Raw genomic sequence first — 22,437 nt, forward strand, 5'->3', positions numbered from 1 at the left:
TAGGATGAGGCAAGATCTTCCAGCAATAATCAACCTTTGATGGCTTACCAGGCTCTGGCTAAGCTAGCCCCTACTCGTTTCTCCAGTCCTGGCTTTACTCTTCTCCTCCAGGCCCATGGGACATTTCCCCTACCAGATCCATGGACTCTGTGTGCCCTGCTCTTTCTACTTGTCTAGGAATGATCTTATCCCCACTCTGGGGTCTGATTCTTCCTTTAAGTTGCTTAGCTTAATTTTCCACTAGAATGCCTTTCCCAACCCTGGAAGAAGGCTAATTCCCTCACCATAATGCTCCTACACAGGTTGCAATTACTAGCTCAACTACTGTTTTTCCTTACTGTGCATTCCACTAGGGCAGAAATCTTGCAACCCAGGTCTTTTGGGGTGGGCAGCATCTAGTACGGCGAGTCTGCATGTACGAGAGACTCAAATATGTCAAAAAATGAAAAATTCCCATCAAAACTAGTTTAAAGTGCACCTATGGCCCTCAAATTAATTACTAATTGATTCACTAATATATCACACCTTTATGTAACTTGACACACGTAACAGTGTAACAGCTCCTTGATACATACTGGGGACAGTTCCGTACGAAAATAAAAATCCAGCCTCTCTACATAGGAAAGTTATTCAAATTGAATTCATCTTTCATTCCAATCACTCAATTAGGGCACGTCCCTTGTTGGCTGCTGCGTGAGCAAAGTAACTATTTTACAGTGAGTGTCCTCAGGTGACCTGTCTAGACGTACAGGGGAAAAACAATCCAACACTCTCCTAAGCCCCAAAGACGTCTCTGATGCGCAGGACGCGTTGCGTGGAAGGCCCCAGGCGCGCTCGCAGGCTTGCGAACCGCGCAGGAGCGGGGAGGGCCAGGTCTGCAGCGTGGCGCCCAGCGCCGGCTCTGGTGGGCGGACGCGCGGGTGGGGGCGCAGGTCCGCCGGCCCGCAGGGGGCGCGCGCGCCCCAAGCCCCGCGCCGCCCGCCCCTCCGCGCGCTCGCTTGCCGCCCGGCCGCACATGTGTTTCTGTTTTGTGTTGTAGCATTTGTTCTGGAAGCTCGTATTTACATTTTAAGTGTATCTGGTGAGTGGGCTGGAGCCCTCGTCTGGGCCGGAAAAAAAAAAAAAAGCAGCAGCCCTCCGGTCCGTCTTTTAGTTGGTCTTCCTCCTTTTTCTCTTCGGTTTCACATCACTCCAACCAGGTAGGGGCTGAAAATCGACAGCTATCAGTTTGCGGGGTCTGGGAAAGTTTTTTTTCCCCCCTTCTGATTTTTTTCTTTTTCTTTCTTTTTTCTTTTTTTGAACAGAGAAAAGGTTAAAAAAAAAAAAGCAAAAAAAAAAAAAAAAACGGGAAGGGGGGTGGGGGGATTGAATGAATAAGAAGGGGAAGGAAGGCGGATCCACGTGGTTTAATCGGAGTCAGACAGAGATCCCATTGTTCAAAATCAATAAAAAAAAAAAAAAAAAGCAGCAGCAAAAGCAGACCGGGCGAGCGCGCAGGGCGCCGGGGCCCGGCGGCGAGCGGGCCGGGGAGGCCGGCGGCCACACGGCCGGCAAAGTTGGCCCCATTAAAGTTTTATTTTCTGTCTGTGTGAGCAGGTGTTTGGGACTGGGGGCCAGTTAATTCCGAATACTCGCTGCGCCGGGCAGCCCACCCCAAGGGACCCGGTTAATCGAGAGCCCGAGGTCCGGACGCCCGAGCTGGGGCGGATTTGGGGTCTCGGGCCGGCGGGAAGGGGAAAGCTTTGCATTACACCGAGTGGGTTTGGGGAGTGGGCACGGGGACAAAAGCAGCAGGTTGGGTGTCCCGGGAAGAGGGGGCTTATTCGCCGCCGGGGGTGCCAGGGCATCTTTAAAGTGTCCCGAAGCCTTGCGCAATGAAAATCCAGCGGATGGGGGACCCTTTCCCCTCCCCTGTACTTTTCTGGGTCGGGGTGCAATTGCGATGCTTCGTGGACAAGCCTGCCTGGGGTGGGCCGGGGTCGCCCGGCTTCCCCGGAGCCCACCACATGCGGGATTCCCCGGAGGAGCCGGCCTGGCCGGGAGGGGCGCGATTTCCTCTCGCGGCGCACCCCTCCGCCCACCCCGCGGCCGCCACTTTGGGGAGGGCAGGGGAGGAAGTGGAGGCCGGGTGGCTCGTCTCCTCCCCTCCCCCCGCGCAGTTTATAACCCGTCCATTGTGCGCCGCTGCCCCGTGTCTCCCTCCAGCCGCGACCATGCCCAGGAAGAAGGCGGCGGCGGCCTGGGAGGAGCCGAGCTCGGGCAACGGCACGGCCCGCGCGGCGCCCAGGAAGCGCGGCGGCCCGGCGGGCAGGAAGCGCGAGCGGCCCGAGCGCTGCAGCAGCAGCAGTGGCGGCGGCAGCAGCGGCGACGAAGACGGCCTGGAGCTCGACGGGGCCCCCGGCGGTGGCAAGCGCGCGGCGCGGCCGGCGGCGGGCAAGGCGGGCGGCGCAGCGGTCGTCATCACCGAGCCCGAGCACACCAAGGAGCGCGTCGTGAGTGGGCCCGCGAGCGAGCGGGCGGGCGGGTGGGGGCGCGGGCCAGGCGTCGCGGCGCTGGCGGGGCGCGGGCGGGCGCAGGCCGTGGGCTGAATCATCGCCGCCGCCGCCGCGCAACAAAAGGGCAGGCGGGCGGGTTGCGGCCTACGGACCCCACGGCCGCGCGGGCCGTTGGCCGTTGGGGCGCGCGCCCGGGCCGCGGGGAGGGGCGGCCGAGCCCGCGCCCGCCGCCCGCGCGGGGGTCACGCCCCGCCCCCGGCGCCGCGCGGGCTCTCTCTCCCGCCCCTCCCCCGCCCGGAGCCGGGACTTGGGCAACTTCGTTGGGACCGGGACGGCGGCAAGGGACCCCGTGCTCCCGAGTTCAGCCCCCGTCCCCGCGCCCGCTTGCGGACCCGGGCGCGGCGGGGAGGGCGGCCGGCGCCCTGCGGGGAGCGGTGGTTCGCGCCGGGGCTTTGAGGTTCCCGCCGCCTCGGCTCCGGCGCCCCGGGGGGGCGGGGCCTGCCGGCCGCCGCGCATGCCCATTGCGGCCTTGCGCGGTCCACGCGCGGAGAAGGCGGGGCGGTTGGCGCCGGCGATGTGAAGACGCATGCGCAGAGTCCCTCCCGGGCAGTGCGCGCCCCCCACCCCCCACCCCGGGGGGAGAGGGGCTTGAGCTTTGTTTGCCGCTGGTGGTCCCTGCTGCTGGCCCCGGGCTCCGTGGTCGCCCCCAGTCAAGAAGCACCTCTCATGGGGTGAGTGGGCTTCGCTTCTCCCAGTGGCAGCCATGGCCTACCCACCTTAGGTCCCTGCATGGCTGCAGAGCCGAGCCGGCGCGCTATCCCCAGTAGAACTTTTGCAAGTTTGCTGCAAGATTTCTTTTTGGGGAGGGGATCTGCACCATCTCCACTTTCTCAGAAGACCACAGGAAAGAGTAGGAACTTTCTTTTTGGACTGAGAGTCTTAATACTCTTCAGAGGACCCTTACTCTCACAGGTGCTTTTTGCATAGGGCAGATGAGGGCTAAGGAGAGGATGGAGTGCTTCCCCAGCTCAGGCAGGGTAGGCAGTAGTGCACTTTCTACACCCATCTCAGGTAAAATGAAAGGGTAGGACAGTAGGTGTCCAAGGACGGCACCCTTAACAACCCTGCAACTTGAATGTGTGAAAGCGCTTTGTTACTGCTCTCCCAGTGGAAGGGTTAAGGCTGGGTTGTGTTTGAGAGCCTGGGCCTGGCTCACACCAGGGTGGTGTAGTGTATCAAGAAAGGGACCCAGGAACTACTTTCCTTTGACAGATCTAATGCAGACACTGCCCCCATCACAGTCTGTTAGGACAAACTCAGAAGCAAGGCCCAGCAGTCATTCCAGTTTGGATTCCTGTTTATGTACGTAGATAAGTCATATGTAAGTATGCATAGAAACAGGAATTCAATAGATACATTTTTCTTTAGTCCATTCCCTTAAAAAAAAAAACGGGGACTGTTGAGCAGATTCTTTTGGGTTGGTCAGCATTGCCTAGGCTCAGAGAATCCAGGAAGACCGAGACTTCAACAAATGATGCTCTTTTACACCTTGTGGAAAACTCACCTGAGTCTCCATTTGTGTTTCCAATGGCATCTATTGAGTTCTGCTCAGGGTCAGCGCTGGGCTCCTATGGCTCCATTCTGTTCCCACAGGCCTAGGCTGGCACCCTGCTTCTTGTTCTTCTGCCCAATGTCCCTGGCCTTTCTGTTAGGCAGTTCTGGGGACCTGTCTGCTGCTATGATCACAGCAGTCCCTGCCTCACTTCCCTGCTCTGCTGCTTGGAGGGGCTGTGAGAACAGGACTCAGACCTGGCGGGACCTGCTGTCTCTGCCTCACCTCCGGGCGCAGAGGACGGCTTGGGAAAGATGGGTTCTGAGTTCAGACTGCTCAGGTGCAGAGTTGCCTTCCATGAAGGATGGGTAGTTTTACAAACATTCTTACGATTTCAGTCCTGGAAAATGCCCTGTGAGGGCCAGGGGCTTATGTGTAGTTTGTCACATGAGCATTTTATTCCCCGAGGGTCATTTCAGCCCTGATTATCAGGAACCATGTAGACGGCCGAGTCCTGTGGAACAGAGGAGTGGCGAAGGTGTCCACGTCTTGATACTTTTTCCATTTTCTGGTTGCTAAGGTTTTGTGGACCCTGAGACAAATCTGTCTGGTCTGGAAGGTCTGAATGAATACCTGAAAGCTGAACTTGAAGTGTTTTAGTTGATATTCATCGTTGGTGGCCTTCCTCCCTTCAAGAATGCCAGCCTTCTAGGTGGATGGGTGTGATTAAAAGGTAGATTCAGCCTTGCCAACGGGCCTCCTGCACGTGGGCAGTAATTCAGAAATTGCTTTGGATCAGAAATCCCATTCTGTTGATTGGAGAGGCTCTGTGCCTGACCAGTCGTCAGGAAGTAGCTCATCCTGGGGGGACACCAGCAGTGTCCACCAAGTTTATCTGAGCTGCCAGGTGTGGCCCGTCAGAGTGGCCTGGGTATAACCCAGGGCACAACCTTTCTGACTGACTGCTCTCTTCCCTTCTGACCCTCCCTTCCTTCTTTCCTTCCTATGTTCACGAGGCTCCCACCTGCTAAGCATGTGCTGTGCTGAGCCCCCGCCCCAGCCCTCCTGAGTTGACCTCTGTCTGCTCCTCTGGACTCCTGGGTAGAGCCAGCAGGCCCCGGGGTCTTTATCCCACATGATAGGCTCTTTGTATCCAGAACCAGGAGTGACCTTGACTGTCGTTTAAGGCTGTTTTGATTAACGTTTCTTATTTAAAATGTTTTTTTTTTTTTCATACAAGGTGGAGGGAAGAATTAACTTATAGAGAGAAGGTGAGGGGCTTGTAACAAGTAATAGTGTAGCCCGTAGGGAAGGCAGTCCCTGTACCTGGGCTGTGAGGACCTAGGCCTGGGAGCCTGGCTGGCAGTTCCCGCCCTCCACGGGAAGCTACCACTGTCACCAGGGTAGACTTGCTTTCCCACAAACACCTTTTATCTGAAAGGCTGCGTAAGTGCTAAGCTGGCTTGAAGGGCTTCACTAGCCCTTGACCAAGTGTCCAGGTCACTTGGGAAGTCCCCTTCTGCCCTGAGCAATGGCAGCAGGTTCTGGCCACCTGCTCACAGCTTAAGCCCTCTGGTCTGACAGAGCAGAGTGTCCCAGGGTGGCCACAGCACTGAAGTTTGGCCCTGGTGACTGCATCTCAGTGTTGGGTGGTTCGACCTCTGGTGCATGCTGAGCGTGGTGCCCATGAACCTCTGCCTGCCTGCGGTGGGGGGCATCCTGGCACCCTCCTCCTGGCCGTCTCCAGGGCCTCAGCCCCTCCTGTGTCCTGCCCGCTGCCTTGAAGAGTAGTAGAGAATGAATCAGAGACTTAGGCAGAGAACCCAGGGCCTCTCCTATGGCACCTTGATAGAACCAGACAGAACCACGGACTGCAGGCCTGAAGAACCTCCAGCCACCAGCTGCACCTGTCTTTAGACAAAGGAGGGAGGTTCCAGGGGAAACTAGGCTTCCACTCAGGTAACCTGAGACTGGTGACTGGCGGGTGACCAGCCTCTGCCTCTGCCACAGGGCGATTTCTGAATAATTGAGAGGACAGGCTGCTCCATTCCTGGGCTCAGCCCCCCTGCTGTGCTGGCTGGGGGGGGGGGGTGGTCTATAGATGGCGCTTTCCTCCTGTCACAATTATGACTGAGCACGGGCCCATCCTGTGGGGATGGATACCTGTGACACCAGGTTCCTTAAGAAATAGAATTCAGCCTGTAATCCCAGCGGCTCGGGAGGCTGAGGTGGGAGGATCAAAGCCAGCCTCAGCAACAGTGGGGCTAAGCAATTCAGTGAGACCCTGTCTCTAAATAAATACAAAAAATAGGGTGGGATGTGGCTCAGTGGCCAAGTGCCCCTGAGTCACTCCCCAGTCCCCCACCCAAAAAAAAAAAAAAAAAAAAAAAAAAAGGAGTGAACTTCTCATGGAGACTTAACCTTGGAAGATAAGTGGGGTGCGCTGCCTCCATCCCAGGTCTCAGAGTTGAGCTGGATGTCTGGGCTCTGGAGCTGCCTGTCCTGCCCCAGGCTTTCCCGTGTCAGTTGTGAAAACCGAGGGCTCTCCTCCTGGTGTGCGGGACAGCTGGTATGCAGAGTGGGGGGCTGCGTGGACCGAGCAGGCTGTGGGGCTGAGTCTTTGACTACAGTCTCTTTCTCCTGTGCTGGGAGTGGAACCCGGGGCGTGTGCGTGCTGGGCAAGTGCTCTGCCACCGAGCAAACCCGGGCTTTACCCCGAGTCCCTTCCTCAGCCCTTTTTATTTTTTTGAGACAATCTCACTAAGTTGCTGAGGCTGGCTTTGAACTTGCTATCCTCCCGTCTTAGCCTCCTGAGTTGGTGGGATTACAGGTGTCCGGTTCAATCCCCTCCAGTTTTATTCAGTAAAAGGGACCATAAACCCGCTTTTTTTTTTTTTTTTTTTTTTGGTACCAGGGTTTAAACCCAGGGCCTTTACCACTGAGCCACATCCCCAGCCCTTTTTATTTTTCATTTTGAGACAGGGTCTCACTAAGAAGCTTAGGGCCTTGTTAAGTTGCTGAGGCTGGCTTTGAACTTGGTGGTCCTCGTGCCTCAGCCTCCTGAGTTGCTGGGATCATAGGTGTGTGCCATCGCATCCAACTCGAATCACTTTTAAGGGTGCATTTTGACATTTAAGAGAGAAAAGTGCTGGGGGTGTTACGAGTGTGGCCCAGAATTGGGCTGTGACCTTTGGGCACCTTTTTTCTTTGGTGGTGCTGGGGTTGAACCCAGGACCTTGCCACCTGTCTTTGCTGAAGCTGGTGGAGGTGAGAATTGAGGTGACTAGCAGGAGGTGACTGTCTCCAAGACCCCCTGAGCAGGGCCCTGCTCATGCAGCAGAGAGGGAGCCTGTAAAAGCCACCTGTGTCGGACCCTGCTGCCACTACTAACACTGCGTCTTCCCTTGCCTTACTCTCCTGGAGAAGTTGAAGGCTCATCCCCAACGTCCCCACGAAAAAGCTCCCGGCATGGAGGACAGCAGACAGGGATGGAGATGTGATGAACATGTGGAAGTGGCGTGGGAACAGTGCTCAGGCCCTGAGGACCACAGTGCTTCTGTGGGAAAATGCAGACGTGGTCCCCAGGATGTGCCAGCTGTGATTCCCTTGTGTGACCTGTGCCCCTCCTGGTGCACGTCTCTCTCTGTACACCATTTTGCAGAGTGGAGGCGGGGAACACCATCTGGCTGAGTGTTTTGCAAAAGCTATTTAAAAACAAGGCCAGGCAGAGCCTGCGAGTGGCCATGGTGGGTCTGGGGTGACGCACCTTGGAGTGTGGGGGTGCGGGGTGACAGGTGGAGCTGGGACCTCGAGCCCCTGTGTGAAAGGGCCAACGCAGAAATGCCTGCTTTGTTTCTTGCTGTGGCGGGGCAGCCTCGGGGAGCTAGAAGCATCCGTAACCGGCTAATGTTTCCTTCTTTCTGTCTCTAGAAACTTGAAGGGTCTAAGTGCAAAGGGCAGCTTCTGATTTTTGGGGCAACCAACTGGGACTTGATTGGTCGAAAAGAAGTGCCTAAACAGCAAGGTATGAGAAGCGGCGCCTCACATGGCTTGTGCCTCCTGGGTAGATGTCCAGCGGTCCACTGCCGGGACAGTTCTGGGGACTGTGAAAAGGCTGGATGGGGCCGGGACGTCCAGGTGTTGGTTGAGTGTCAGGTGCTGAGACATCGGACGCTCAGTCCCCAGCGCTCTGCCAGCTGCCAGCCTGTTGCGAGAACTGGGTTGACAGAAACAACAGTCGCTGGAGAGGGGAACAGAGAAGTCCCAGAAGTAAATATTTGGTCCTCAGTTGACTTTAGAAAATTGGCGTCCATCCGGGCCCGGTGATGCATACCTGTGATCCCAGCGACTTGGGAGGCGGAGGCCAGAGGATCACAAGTTTGAGGCCAGCTTGGGCTATTTAGCCAGATTCTGTTGGGGACGTGGCCCTGTGCTAGAGTGCTCCTGGGTTCCCTGTGCAGTGCCAAAAAATAGAGAGGAAAAGATGGTGTCTTTCTCCAGAAGAAACAGCCCCAGGAGCAGGCTGGCAGGGTGCCGTGCTTTATGGCTTCTTGGTCTCATCTGGAAAGGTGCCCACTGTGCTTCCCAACATTGCTTTGCCCATAAACAAATATTTGCACATTGACACACCCTAGTGCCAAAACACTGGGGCGTGGGAGGCTGTCTTGTCCCATGAGGGTGGCAGGAATCCCAGCAGCGCTCGCAGGTAGCAGCGCACCTCTCAGGGCAATGCCTGGCTCTCAGCACCACAGCCTGTATCCCCAGAAACCCCAGGTCTGTGACACCTAGCCCGGTGCTGGCAGCTCCTTTGCCGGTCTTGAGGCCCCTGTTAGGACCTTGGAGGACAGAGACGAGTCTGCCCCTTACCCAGCAGTGTCCTCTGAAGTGCTCTCAGGGGCTCCGGACAACACGGCCACGTCCCATCCTTAATGGGGTGGTGGGATCTTGAGGGCGATGCTGCCCCCACCCCATCTCCTGCTAGTGACGTGCCTGGCACCCAGAGGCCTCCGGCTGCTACCGCAGCAGGGCCAGGCGAGGGGCGCAGCAGGAGTGGAGGGCTGGCTGCGCTGGGTGCTGGGGTGCAGCCTGGGGGCGGTTTCTGAGCTAGGGGTGGGGTCGGGGCTCCCAGAGAGCGTGAAGGACAGGTCGGGTGGGAAAGGGCGTTGTGGGGGAGTTAGTGCGTGGGCAGAGGCCGGGGTCCTGAACGGGTTTAGGTGCTGAGGTGCCTGAGACATGATGAAGTGTGGGGTGGAAGCGTGGGGACATGTGGGGCCACGGCTCTGAAGGGAGAGCGTGAGGACCAGGCTGCCTCGCGGGGGAGGCGGCCCCTGGTGCTCCCCCCTGGCAGGCAGGCTGCAGACAGGCCAGCCCAGCCCTGGGAGGGCAGGAACCAGCTCCCGGGCACGAGCCCGAGGTGGGCTCAGTCACAGCGGCCTGTGGTCTGCGTTTGCAGGTGTCATGGTCAGTGGGGGCAGTGAGGTTGACAGGAGGGCCACACCGGCTCCCGGGCAGTTTGATTCTGGGGCTCTTGGCTATTACAGAGACTCCAGGTGCCCATGTTGTCCTCACGTGGCCTCCTTTGCCAGGCCAGTGCAGTGCCCTTGGAGCGCCTGTGGCTCCTGCTGGGTCCAGGGCTCCCTCTCGGCTGCAGGCCCGTGACCAGCCTTCTCCTTCTCTTTGCAGCTGCTTACCGCAATCTTGGTCAGAATTTGTGGGGACCCCACAGGTATGGGTGCCTGTCGGGGGTACGGGTGCGAACGGTGGTTTCGGGGTCGTGTGCCGCCCACAGCCTCCTCATCACCACGGAAGGGAAGCTGTGGAGCTGGGGTGAGTACCGTGCGTGGCAGGCGCGGGCCACTTGCTCCCGGTCACGTGCCTGTCCCTTCCCGAGGCCCGCTCCTCTGTGCAGCCACCCTTCCTCTTCCTGATTCCCAGCCAGCCTCCCTGAACCCCACGACCCCTCGCCCCAGTCGCCGTCTGGTGGCCCCCTTCCTGGAGCCCTGAACTCTGGACTGAAGCCAGCCGAGGCCTGTGTCAGGCGTGCTGTCCCTCCAGCCCGCCGTGTGGCACAGGGCCTGTGTCCTCACGCTTGGAGTGCCACTGACGCTTGTCACGAGACACTGCGTCTGGCTCTGGCTGGCGCACATCTTGGGCTGGGGCTCGTCGCCTCTTCTGAGGATGTCCTGATGGTTGTCCCTGTGTTGGTGCCCTGTCCCCCGGGCTGCCCTGTCCACCCTCCTCCCTTGCCTGTCCCCCGGGCTGCTTCTCCTTCTTCCAGATCCTTAGTGAAGTGGTCACTAAGGCTACTTCGGCCCCCAAGCCCTTCCAGCTCCTGGGCTCTGCTTCCAGCTGGCAGTGTTGGCGTTTGTCCCCCCTTTGCTCTGGCCCGTGGCCACTCGTAGTCCATATGATGCGTTTTTATTTTGGTGTTTGAAGCAGTGGTTTTTTTTTTTTGTATATTTCATGAGCTGCTGAACCAAAGTCCAAATATATTAACATCTGTCGTCTCCCTGCTCTGGGCTAATTTTGTAATTCCGTTGGAAAAAAAACTAACAAGTGTCTGGCCCAGATTTATCCTTCACAGGCTCTTGATGACATGCCGACATTTGCCCCGATTTTGGTTTCTCCCTGGCATGGGGCGTGTCCCCTACTCGCGGTCCATCCTGCTTCATGCTCTGACACTGGGCACGGGCTTTCATGTCAGTGTTCCCAACTTAAAATAGCCCCTCCTGATCTCCTTGCTGAGCGTCACTTAGGCTGTGGTTCCAGAAGCGTCTCTGTGCTGACCCTGGGGGCAGGAGCACCACGTCAGCATCACGTCTGATGAGTCCCAGCTCAAGGGCGAGTGGCCTGGGTCGGGCAGTAGTGCCAGGGGACGTGCTGGGGATGCCCCGTGTCTACTCACTGGTGGTCACTTAGAACCGGAGGGCTGCAGTACAGTGGCCATAAGCACTGGCCCCCAGGGGAGGGGTCATCCCCGCCACCCTTGGGCTTTGTGTGTGCGCGGTAGAGCCCACTGCGTGGCTGCTGTGCCGCTGCTGCCAGGGTGCTGGTCCTCAACCACCTCTCTTTTGCTGGGGCGTGTGGGGAGGGTCTCCTTCCTGAATCCACCCCTCCTGCCCCTCTGTAGTCCTCCGACTTTTCAGCCCTTCCAAACCTCCGGTCTCCCCAGGGCAAGGCGGGGCGAGGTGAGGCGAGGCGTGTGGTTCTTTGGTGGCCACTGGGCAGGGCCGACTTGCGTCTAGCTCTCCCTGAGGCCTACCTGTGTCCATCTTGGGGTGCAAGTGGTTTTCCCAGAGGCCTGTGCACTGCCATGGTCCCCTCAGGCCTGTGTGAGTGCAGGGGCCGTGCCATGGCCGAGGCCGCGGGAGCAGTGCGGGGGGCTTCGCTGGCAGGAGGGCATGTGTGTGGAGCAGACCTTTCCCTTGGCACCAGGGCTCATCCATGGACTTGGGGTCCTGTGAGGGGTGGTCTGGGGGCTGCTGGGAACAGTGGAGGAATGATGGGCCAAAACCAGATGATCCAAGGTCGATCCCCAGAGGCTGGGGTGGTGCCCCTTGGAGCCGGTGTCAGCATGGTCACTGTTGAACTCTGCCCTAAAGAGAATGACAGGGCATCAGTGCCTCGCAGACCAGGGCTCGTGTGGCCAGAGTGTGCCTGTGGGTGGCACCGGGCTGCATGGAGCCCTTCTTGCATTTTGGGGGGTACCAGAGAATTGGCGGTGTGCACTGAGTGGGTCTTTGTCACCGTGGCAGAAAGGGGGACCTGAGGGCTGGGGACGGTGCAGCAGGTGCCTGCCACCACTAGAGGACGGCTTCAGGGGTGCACCAGGTCTCACCCTGGACTCAGAAGCTGCCGCTTTCTCTCCTGGCGGTTGGCTGTGGGTCAGAGGCTCCCTCTGGGTGCATGGTGGGTCCTGGGGTAGTGTGGGGCACCCCTGCAGTGCTGCCTGCCACCCCGCTCCCCCCTAACCAGCTGTGATCTGCAGGTCGAAATGAGAAGGGGCAGCTGGGCCATGGCGACACCAAGAGAGTCGAGGCCCCCAGACTCATCGAGTCCCTCAGCCACGAGGCCATCGTATCGGCTGCGTGTGGGCGCAACCACACCCTGGCCTTGACGGGTAAGGGGCGGCCCTTCTCACTGTGGCAGAAGGCCCACTGGGTCACCTTGGGGGTTGGGTGGAGTTGCTGCCGTGACTTGGCCTCTGGGTGCTGAGAGCCCCGGTGCTGGGTGGCTTTGGGGGCAGGGAGCCCATCTGAGACTGGGACAGGTGGCATGGCCTTTCTAAACTGCACCCCCAGCTTTTGAGGCCAAGTGGGGTTCGCGCTGGCCTCCTGCCCCAAGCTCTTTTGGACACTGTTTCACATTCCGCCTGGAAATGAGCTGTTTGTATTCTTTTGATGCCTTTGATTCCAAATCTAGTTTAAAACATTCAGCGTTACTTTCCCTTTTGTGATGTTTTTCTCTCTTTGCAGAAACGGGCTCTGTGTTTGCTTTTGGAGAGAACAAAATGGGGCAGCTGGGGCTGGGCAACCAGACGGACGCCGTCCCCAGCCCCGCGCAGGTATGTGGGGCGGCTTCACAGGCGGGAGTGTTTTAAACAGGTTCAGCTGTGGCCAGGTCAACGTGCGTCTTGAAAACCCTTTTCCCTCCAAAGGAGACGAGTGTCAAGACCTTGCGTTGAATCTGTTCTGTGCTAAGGAAGGTGAGCTGTCCTATGGATGGAAGTTTGTCTTCATCTGCAAATGCTTTTGTTTTGACCTTGAGTGCAGTCACCTGCCAGCTGCTCAGAACGCAGTTTCTCTTTGCTAAGACACCTAAGATCAAGTTCAAGGGGTGGGATTCCTACCTGAGAAATGAAGCAGGATGCCGGCCACCAGTCCGCCCTCAGTGGTGGAGGTGGGACCCGGCTTTCCTGATCTTGGACAGGAGCGACTCACTGCAGCCTGGGGGTTGGAGTGCTCCTGTCTTGCTCGCCACAGCTCTGAAGCACAGTCGCACGGTGGCAGGGTGGCAGAGTGGGTCAGGGCTGTCATGACAAGGTCTGAGGTCTGGTTCCCTCTCGGCCTCTGTCTCCTGTGCGGGGTGGCCAGCTTCCTGCCCTCTGTTCCCTTCCTGTCCCGGCCCTTCCAGCCTGACTGGTGGCAGCAGCAAGTGTTTCGATGTCCTCATTGGTTTTCAAATCCCAGGTTAAGTGACAGCCTTCGCTACCGTTTTCTAAACCATCTTAACCTCTATTTATGCCTCTAGTGAAGACTTAGTGATCAGTGGCTTGAGGAGCAAATGAGAATATTTTTAAGTGGCTCTTTTTATTAAAGAGTTTCTTTGTTATTTTTAAAGCTGGAGCTGATCCTGGAGTTGGTGGCTCCAGTGAGGCTTGGAGGTGACAGGGCAAGGTGTGCTCTCGGACCTTGTTCTCCTGCCTGTTGATTTTGGGATTCATCAAGCAGCAGGATGTGTGAGGCACGCTGCTGGGTGCTTTTGGGGTGCAGATTCCCAGAATTTGAGTCCCGCTTCTGTGGCTACTCTCTTGGGGTGGGTCGTGAGGGTGTTTCTTACCCAGATTCCAGTCTTTGCATTTTCCCTGTGCTCTGGGCTTTGGCCTTCAGAATGGGGGAGTCATTAACTCTCTTTGAAGCCTGGTCATCTTGTGTCACAGCATAGTGCAGAGAGGGGGAGACTTTTTATCAGTCTTTTGAAAAATGCCTGAAAGTCTACTGTCATTTCTTTTCAGATAATGTACAACGGCCAGCCAATTACCAAAATGGCCTGTGGGGCTGAATTCAGCATGATAATGGACTGCAAAGGAAACCTCTATTCCTTTGGGTGCCCTGAGTACGGCCAGCTGGGTATGGAAGTGTTTTTTTAAAAGCTCTGTAATCTAACCGTATGTTTAGAACCAGAAGCCAGTGGGGGCCGCACACATGTGTTAGGAACGTGGTGATTGATCTCAGATAATAGCTTCTCCCACTAAGTGGGCCTGGAGGAGCGGGGAGCCACCGCTCACAGGGTTCCAGCGGGTTAGCGGTTTGCCTCCGTGAAGTTGGGGTGCAGTCTGACGAAAGATGCTGTTTTCTGATTTGAAGATCCATTTATGCAAGAATCTCAAAGATGTAGAAAAAGGAAAAGAGATAGATACTTTTCTCTGGTTTTTCACATGAGGGGCTCCCGTAGTGTGAGATGGTGCTGAGCCCAGGCCGGGCCGTGCTCCAGGTGTGTGCCACGGAGCAGGAGTTTCTCGTTCCACCCCTGGCAGGATGTGCTTGTTCAAAAGCTGATCACTGTGCTACTGCAGGTCTCAGGAGGCATGGGAACCCTCCCTCCTAATGCCAGCTCTCCCATTCTCTCTTCCCTGGAGTGTGCCTCCTGCTCCCAGGAGCTGGAGCAGGCGGTGAGGCGCGGGCGCCCCCTACTGGCCCCTGGGGTGCCTGCACCCGGTGCAGCACCCTCCAAAGCAGAGGGCAGGTGGAGAGGCGTGAAATAGAAGGCAGAGCACTGTGTTGGCCTTAGACTTCAGGGGACAGTGACTCTGAAGCTAAATATAGCTCCAGTCAGAAGTGCGTGAGAAGGAACAGCCCCCCGTGCCCAGCCGTGCAGGTTGAGGCTCTGTTGGGGAGCGTTGCCATGGCCACCGCCTCGTGCTGCACCCAGCCCCGGGCTCCACGCGGAAGTGCGCATCTGTGCTTCCTGCTACGTGGGCCGCTCCCCTGCTGCCTTGGTTTCGCGGGGTGGCGAAGGCAGAGCAGTTGCTGTGTACGGGCCCCACTTAGGACGGTGCTGCTTGGTTTGCACCCAGAGCGTCTTCTCAGCCGAGCAGCTTGCTTCACGGCATCCCCCATCTCGCCTAATCCGGACGCGTCCCTTTAGAGAGTTGTGTGGCAGCCTCAGGTCTGTCACCAGCAGGCGCTCCCTGGGTCGCGTTATAGGCGCTGCATTTCCCCACCACAGGCCAGTGCCTCTCTGGAGGTCCGCGTGGCCTGGAGGGGTTGCTGGCCTGTCCCTGGGAAAGGCAGGGTGCGCTGCTCCTTCAAAGGAGGTGGGGGAACAGCAATTCAAAGGTGCTTCCCCACCCTCTGGGACCGCCCGGCTCGGCACCAGCGCTGTGAGGGCAGGTGGCCCTGGCTCCTGGACGGAGAGCCCTCAGCAGAGTGCAGGCAGGGTGGGGCTGCTGCGCAGTGTCCGGACTGGGCCCAGGGGCGCTTTGCCACTGGATGTTGCCACTGAGCAACATCCCTAGCTTTTTTTTTTTCTTTTTTAACATTTTAAAGTTCTTGGTTTGGGTTGTAGATGGACATTTTTGTTTTTGATGTGGCGCTGAGGATCGAACCCAGGGCCTCACAAGTGCTAGGCAAGCACTGAGCCAAACCCCATCCCCCTGGTGTATTTCGTGTTATTTTGAGACAGGGTCTTGCTGATTTGCCCAGGCTGGCCTTGAACTTGGGATCCTCCTCCTCAGCCTCCTGTCACTGGATTACAGGTGTGCGCCACTGCGCCTGGCATTAGTGTTTAGGATGCTGTTCCTTTTGGTGAGAGGCAGTGGCCATGGCAATGCTCCTCCAACATCGGGACCCGGACACCACCTACCCCTCCCCCGTCCCACAGGAAGTGTCTGAGCAGTTGTCTAAGAGCTGCACGTCCTGAAGTGTCCACCTGCACCATAATGGCTTCACATCTGTCTGAGCCACTAAACGGGCAGACTCCTAAGTGGACAGGCTCGTTGCCGCGGCAAGAGATGGGCCGTGTGTCAGGGACCTGCTCCTGTCACACTACCTGCTCACCAGAAGCTGGTCTTGGAAGAGTGCGCTGTCACCCACCTGGACACTGGTGCTCATTTTGACTGTGTGTCAAGGTGCTTCAGATGGCGGCGAAGGCTGCATGTGCAACAAGCATGTCACACGGCCATCACCGTGGGCTGACATGAGAGCGCTGCAGCCAACAGGCCGACAGCCGAGTGTGGGCTCAGGGTCAGTTTAAGAGCCTGGGGCTCCGGGCGCTGGCCTCCTCCCCTCAGGACTGCGTGGCAGCCAGGCTCCTGCTAGTGGCGAGTCCCGTCAGGGTGTAGAAGCCCGTGACAGGTGTTGCACAGAGCTGCTGTCAGTCCATCCCCGCGGTCACTCCCTCTGTTCTAGTCCCCACCCATCCGCTCAGTTTTGTGGGCCCCTGGGGGGCTGTGGCTCCCGCTGGAGGACCTGCTGGGCCGGGGCTGGGGACAGGGGGACCCGTGGTAGTGAATGAGCTCAGCACTGGGTCCCCCCCCTCCTGTGCTGCTCCTGACAACAGGCTCTGGTCACCACAGGACACAACTCGGACGGGAAGTTCATCGCCCGGGCTCAGCGGATAGAGTACGACTGTGAGCTGGTGCCCCGGAGGGTGGCCATCTTCATCGAGAAGACAAAAGACGGACAGATCTTGCCTGTCCCAAACGTGGTGGTGCGTGACGTGGCCTGTGGCGCCAACCACACGGTGAGTGGGGCTGGTTTTCCTGTTTCCTGAGCCTCGTGCTGGTGCAGAGGGGTAACCATGCTCTGGCCAGGACCGGGTCCAGGTGGACGCCCTGCCTTCCCTGAGGGGCCTGCCTCCATTGGCCTCTTCAGGCTGCCACCTGAAGGGGCCCGACACAGGTGGACAGGGACACCGCCCTCCCGCAGGACGTTTCTGAGCTGCTGATTGAGAGCCTCAGTCGGGGCCTCGTTAGGGCAGCTGTCTCCCGGAGGCTCGCCCACAGACAGACGCAGGGTGGCGCTGCATCGCTTCCTGTTTGGCACTGGGGGGTGGCATCTCCAGGGCTCCCCACTGAGCCACTCTCCAGCCCTTTTTTTTTTTTTTTAAAGGATTTATATCTTTTTTTTTTTTTCTTTTCAGTATCTGTATTTTGTTTCTTTATTTTTATGTGGTGTTGAGGATTGAACCCAGGGCCTCACATGTGCAAGGCAAGTCCCCTGTCACTGAGCCACAGCCACAGCCCCAGTCCCTCCAGCCCTTTTTAATTTTTAGTTTTTTATTTTGGTTACTGGGAATTGAACCCAGGGGTGCTATACCATTGGGCGACATTTACAGCAAACACCGCCCCCCCTTTTTATTGAAACAAGGTCTTAGTAAGTTGCTTAGGGCTTCACTAAATTGCTGAGGCTGGCCTGGAACTTGCGATCCTCCTGCCTCAGCCTCCTGAGTTGCTGGGGCTGCAGGTGTGCCCTGGCCTGTGCAGGTGTGTTAGTGCATGGAGGCCACTCCCTTCCCTCCGGATGCTCTTCCCCATGGTAGGACATGGGTTAGGTTAGGATCTGACAAGGAGGTGGTTTAGTTCTTACAAATCCAGAAACTGAGGCTCTATCTTGTACAGTGTAGTCTGGGAAACAAGGTTAGATTTTGTTAAGAGATTTTTGTTGTTGTTGTTGTTGTTGCTGAGGATTGGAACCCAGGGGTGCTTAACCACTGGGCCACATCCTCAGGGCTTCCCCTTGTCCCATTTTTTATATTAGAGACAGGGTCTCACTGAGTGCTGCGTAGGGTAGGGCCTTGCTAAGTTGCTGAGGCTGTCTTTGAACTCATGATCCTCTTGCTTCAGCCTCCCAAGCTGCTGGGAATATAGGCATGCGCCACTGCACCCGTCTGTTAAACTTGACCTAAAAGGCTCTTATCTGTTGTTTACTTAGAGTTTATCGCGCTGGGCTGGGCAGTGGACCAGGCCTTGGCACCCTAGGCAGGCGCCGCTCCCCGAGCACGCCCCAGCCCTGTGCTACTGAGCAGGAAAGGAGAGATCGCACACAGTGGTGATTGCTCCCGTCACCAGGGCCCAGGTGCGGGGAGCGCAAGGATGGTCCAGGACAGGCGGCCTTCCCTCCTGCTCTTCCTGCAGCATTGCTGTTATTTTAAAAGGAAATGGGATGTGCTGGCCTGCGGTCTGCAGACGGAGCCCTCTTGCTTCTGATGAGGGCAGATCTGCAATAAAAATAGGGTCCCTGGCAGAGCAGGCTGGCCTGAGCCCGCGTGCCGCCCCTGGCCTGCTCTAGGCGCCACCTCCCTGTGGCTGCAGGCAGGTGTGGACGGTCCCTCTGCCCTTTGCTGTAACTGCTGCTCCAGGCTCTCCTACAGACACGGCGACCCCGTCACCTCCTGGGAAGGCCTGGTGGCTCAGCCCGTGTCCCTCTCCTTGCAGCTGGTTTTGGACTCCCAGAAGCGTGTCTTCTCCTGGGGCTTCGGTGGCTATGGCCGGCTGGGCCACGCGGAGCAGAAGGACGAGATGGTGCCGCGCCTGGTGAAGCTCTTCGACTTCCCTGGGCGAGGGGCCTCCCAGATCTACGCTGGCTACACCTGCTCCTTTGCCGTCAGCGAAGTGGGTTAGTGGTGTCCTCCGCTGCCTGTCCCTAGGGTGGCGGTGTCCAGAGCCGGGGTTTGAGTTTTCCCTCCTTGTAGATCACTGCTCCTGTGGGCACCATGTAGCCACTGTCCTGTGCCAAGACCCGCGCTTCACTCTGTCCCCGGTGTGGTCTGGCGGGCTGTGTCGGCTCCTGAGACACTCGTTCATGGTGACATCTTTTGTCTGCCTCCAGGTGGCCTGTTTTTCTGGGGGGCCACCAACACCTCCCGTGAGTCCACCATGTACCCGAAAGCAGTGCAGGATCTCTGTGGCTGGAGGATCCGGAGCCTGGCGTGTGGGTAGGTGGCAGTGTCTCCCGCATGTGTCACATGTTCCTTCCCTCCCCCAGGGTATCTGACACAGCCTGTGGGTGCCTGTTGACCATCGGTCACCCCGTCCAGGCATGAGGTACAGCCGGGGTGATGATGAGTGAGGGTGCCAGGACAGATGCCCCCTTCATTGTCTTCACGGGAAGAAAAGTCATTTTAAAGGTTTTTGTTTTCAGAAAAAGCACAAGAGAGGTTGTTGCGCTCTCAGTGAGAAAGGGCCGTTCAGTTCTCAACACCCGGGGAGGGGAATCGCCCTTAGGTGTGGTTCTTGTGCTCCCAGACCCGGCCGTCCTCTTCCTGGCTGGACTGTTAGTGGGGCGGTGGTGTGTGGATAGGGGTCCCTATGGACTGGTCTGTGGAGGTGCAGACTCCCGCCATGGGTTCCCGTGGATGGAGGTCTGTCCCTTGGGAGTGGGCCACCACCTCATCTCACTGTGGCCTCTTCTGCCCAGGGTGTGCTTCCCACAGCGACCTTCCTCTGAGCCCCCACACCCAGTCAGAGTGGGCCACAAGGCCCCCCGACTTTGGCTCCTGGCCCTGTGAGGGGCTCTGGGGCCTTGCTGAGGCACAGGTGTCCTGTGCAGGGTGATCTCTGGGCTCAGGAGGAGCCCTCTGCTCCCTGGCGTGCAGCGCGGGATAGGCATGCCGCGGGGGCACCATGCAAGGCCCTGAGGTTGATGCTGGCCCTCTGCCCGGTTGGGGCTCGGCTGAGGGTGGGTGGTGACGGCCTCTGCCTTTTTGCAGGAAGAGTAGCATCATCGTGGCAGCAGACGAGAGCACCATCAGCTGGGGCCCATCGCCGACCTTCGGGGAACTGGTGAGTCAGCGCCCCCCGGGAGAGGAGGCCCCCGGGCCGGACGAGCACCTCTTGTACGGGGGCAGAGAAAGTGGGTGCTGGGGTCTTCTGAGACCTCTGGGTCCCGTTAAGCTTCAGAGACGGTTCCATGTGGATGAGGCTGTGGTCCCCGGGCGGCGTGGAGCAGAGGGTCAGGGCACCTCGTTGCGGCGGAAGGTTCACGTCCACAGGTGGCCGAGCCTCTGGGTCTGGTCTAGCATGGCCGTGTGCACGGTCCAGAGGGCAGTGTGCCCTCAGCCTGCTGTGGAGGTGATTTAGGGACACTTTCCTACAGTGTTCCTGCTTGTAATCTCAGTGGCTGGAATGAGGTCAGAACAAGTGGCCCTCGGTCTCCCATGCCCTGGCCTTTCCCCGTCCCCTGGTCTTGCTCCGAGGCCCTGCTGCTTGGCGAACTCTCTGCTGCAGGTTCTTGGTTGAGCTCACGCTGTGTGCGGTGGCCTGAGGCTGGGCTGCTGCAGGCGGGTTTTGCCGCGCTCGCTGGGCCTTTGCGGTTTGTCTTGGTTCATCTCCCCATTTCCTGCTGGCGTGGGGATGGAGACGGTCAGGAGGCCCGGCCCGGGTCCCTTGCACAGCCTCTGGGATGGCTGGCCTTGCTGCTCCTGCGCTTCGGGGGTCCACGTGGGGTGGGCGTCACACAGGGAGCAAGCCACCAAGAGCTGCCCACTTTCTTGTGACTGGTCTGAGGCGGCAGGACGGTTTCTTGAGGCCCATCAGGAATAGACGTTCTCCCTCTAAACATGAGTATTAAAGCTGGGGAGCAAGGAGGGGGCTTTTGGGGGGAACCTAGGGTGGAGAAGGCGCGAGGCTCCTAGAGCCCTACATGTGGGGAGGTGTGAGCCAGGGCCTGGGGGCCCACCTGGCTGGGGCCGGAGGTCCTGCCTCACCCTGCAGCTTTGTGCCAGCTGTGCCCAGGGCTCTGCCTGTGGCCCGGCTCCAGCACGGCCCTCCACGGGCTCTTCCCCGCCTGGCCGGGCCCTGGGGCGCTGGAGTCCTCCCTAGGAAGGAGGACTGCCTTTACCCCGTCTGTTCCGTGCTGGTCACTCGGCCGTCTGGCACGGGCCACCAGCTGTGGTCCTGACAGCTGCGGTTCCCATTTCCCCCTCCCTCGGGTTCATCTGCTGTGGCCACGTGAGGCTCCCAGAAGGTCCCTCCTCCCATGGGCCCAGGTCAGGATCTAGCATCCTGGGCTTCCTCCAGGGCTATTCGCCGGCCCCGTGGACCCGAGGGGCCCTCCTGGCCCGTGCTGAGAGTGGCCGGGGTGCTGGCTCCGGGCTGGTGGGGTGCAGATGGCCGTGGCACTCCCCTTTCTGGAGTGTGCCGCGTGGGTCCCTGTGGTGAGTGTGTCCTCTACTTGCGTCTCCAGGGCTACGGGGACCATAAGCCCAAGTCTTCCACTGCGGCCCAAGAGGTGAGGACTCTGGACGGCATCTTCTCAGAACAGGTGAGCTCAGGAGGACGGTGCCAAGTGGGCCTGCTGTGCCCCTGGGTCTGCGGCGTGCTGAGCGACGGCTCCCTGGCCAGGTGTCCTGCCCTCACTCTGGCACGTCTGACGGCTCGTGGCTGTTGGCAGGAGAGAAGTGCAGAAGAATGCTGGCCAGAGGCCGGCGGCTGTCCTTTTCCTTGTGATACGCATACATTGAGCCACCTGACTCTGTCCCCAGGATGGGTGTGTGGCTCAGGCGACAGGCGCTGCTAGGCCAGGGTGGTGGGCAGATGGCAGCGCCAGGCCCGGCCTGTGAGAGACACGGTGGGCGTGTGCCTCGCTCATGGTGGCATCGTGATCCAGGGAGGTGGGTGGAACAGGGAGCTGGGTCTTCGTGTCCCTGCCAGTCCCTGCCAGCAGGGCTCAGCGGGCCTCCTTCCATCTGGGCCTCCCCTGGCAGCCTGGAGGCTCTGGCTGGGAGGGCACAGCGGCCCACCCTGCAGGGACGCTGTCTTCAGGGTAGGAGGGGTCCTCCCCGTGCTGACCTCCTGGGCAGCCCACAGACCAGCATGCTGCTGTCCCTCGCCCCGGGCGTGTCTGCCCTGGCACAGCCAACCTGGTTTGTCCCTGCAGGTGGCCATGGGCTACTCACACTCCCTGGTGATCGCACGGGACGAGAGCGAGACCGAGAAGGAGAAGCTGAAGCGGCTCCCGGAGTACAACCCGCGCACGCTCTGAGGCACCGCGGCCCGCGGCAGCCGTCACTCCACCTGCACTGGGACGGGAAGTCGGACGAGGAATCAAAAGCAAAGTTGACCGAAGGTGCATTTTTGTTAGACTCCCCGAGGTTCCGTTTTCTACGTGATTCAACGTTAACTACCTTTTCCTGTTTGCTTTCCAAAGTGTTTTTTTCTCCCTTCGATGTTTAATTAAAATATTTGCTCACAGTTGACCTACCATTCCTACAAGAGAGGCAGAAACTTGAGCAATCTAGGTTTTTAAGTTGTATTTCTTGTCCCTCCTAAACACAGCCCAGGCCCCCACTCCAGCTGTCCTTAGCTTTGTGATCCGCGGGGGTGCTGCCTGGGACAGGCAGCGCCACTTATTTACTCAGACAAAAACGTCCCTCCTGGGAACCAGCAGCATCTAGACCAAGCCGTCCCGGAGGCGGGCCACCTCCCTCCAAACCATGCTCTCGTGCTTTGGATGCATCTGGGTCACTTGCCTGCTTTTTTTGCGCAGACTGGCTCAGGCCGGTGTGTGTGCCCCTCTGCTGCTTGTAGCCACAGCCTCACTGCAGAATCCGCCACCCCCCAGCCTCCCGGCGGGGGCCTCGGTGTCTGTGTTTAGCCATTTATACCTACTCTCGCTGTTTAAAGAAAAAGTCCAAATGCAAATCAGGTGACCGTGGAACCGTGGGGATGTG

The 22,437-nt window shown here is 58.6% G+C and overlaps 1 protein-coding gene across 1 annotated transcript; it reads left to right on the top strand.

Moving 5' to 3' along the window:
* Positions 1–1,030: 1,030 nt before the first annotated feature.
* On the top strand, positions 1,031–21,958 carry Rcc2 (regulator of chromosome condensation 2). Its single transcript, XM_076861176.2, has 13 exons — positions 1,031–1,199; positions 2,206–2,492; positions 7,978–8,071; positions 9,730–9,873; positions 12,035–12,166; positions 12,522–12,610; positions 13,781–13,895; positions 16,343–16,509; positions 18,203–18,383; positions 18,597–18,702; positions 19,477–19,549; positions 20,952–21,029; positions 21,645–21,958. Exons 2-13 carry the CDS (start codon positions 2,214–2,216, stop codon positions 21,747–21,749), a joined length of 1,563 nt encoding a protein of 520 aa, XP_076717291.1. The 5' UTR covers positions 1,031–1,199; positions 2,206–2,213; the 3' UTR covers positions 21,750–21,958.
* The last annotated feature ends 479 nt before the right edge of the window (positions 21,959–22,437 follow it).

The sequence above is a fragment of the Callospermophilus lateralis genome, chromosome 7 (genome assembly GCF_048772815.1).
Source record: "Callospermophilus lateralis isolate mCalLat2 chromosome 7, mCalLat2.hap1, whole genome shotgun sequence".
Taxonomy (NCBI): Eukaryota; Metazoa; Chordata; class Mammalia; order Rodentia; family Sciuridae; genus Callospermophilus; species Callospermophilus lateralis.

Bases quoted from the DNA above. Each gene is read 5' to 3' on its own strand.
- Rcc2 (XM_076861176.2), top strand. From the start codon at position 2,214: ATGCCCAGGAAGAAGGCGGCGGCGGCCTGGGAGGAGCCGAGCTCGGGC. The intron at 8,072-9,729 runs GTATGAGAAGCG...TTCTCTTTGCAG, and splicing joins AGAAGTGCCTAAACAGCAAG to CTGCTTACCGCAATCTTGGT. The intron at 12,167-12,521 runs GTAAGGGGCGGC...CTCTCTTTGCAG, and splicing joins CCACACCCTGGCCTTGACGG to AAACGGGCTCTGTGTTTGCT.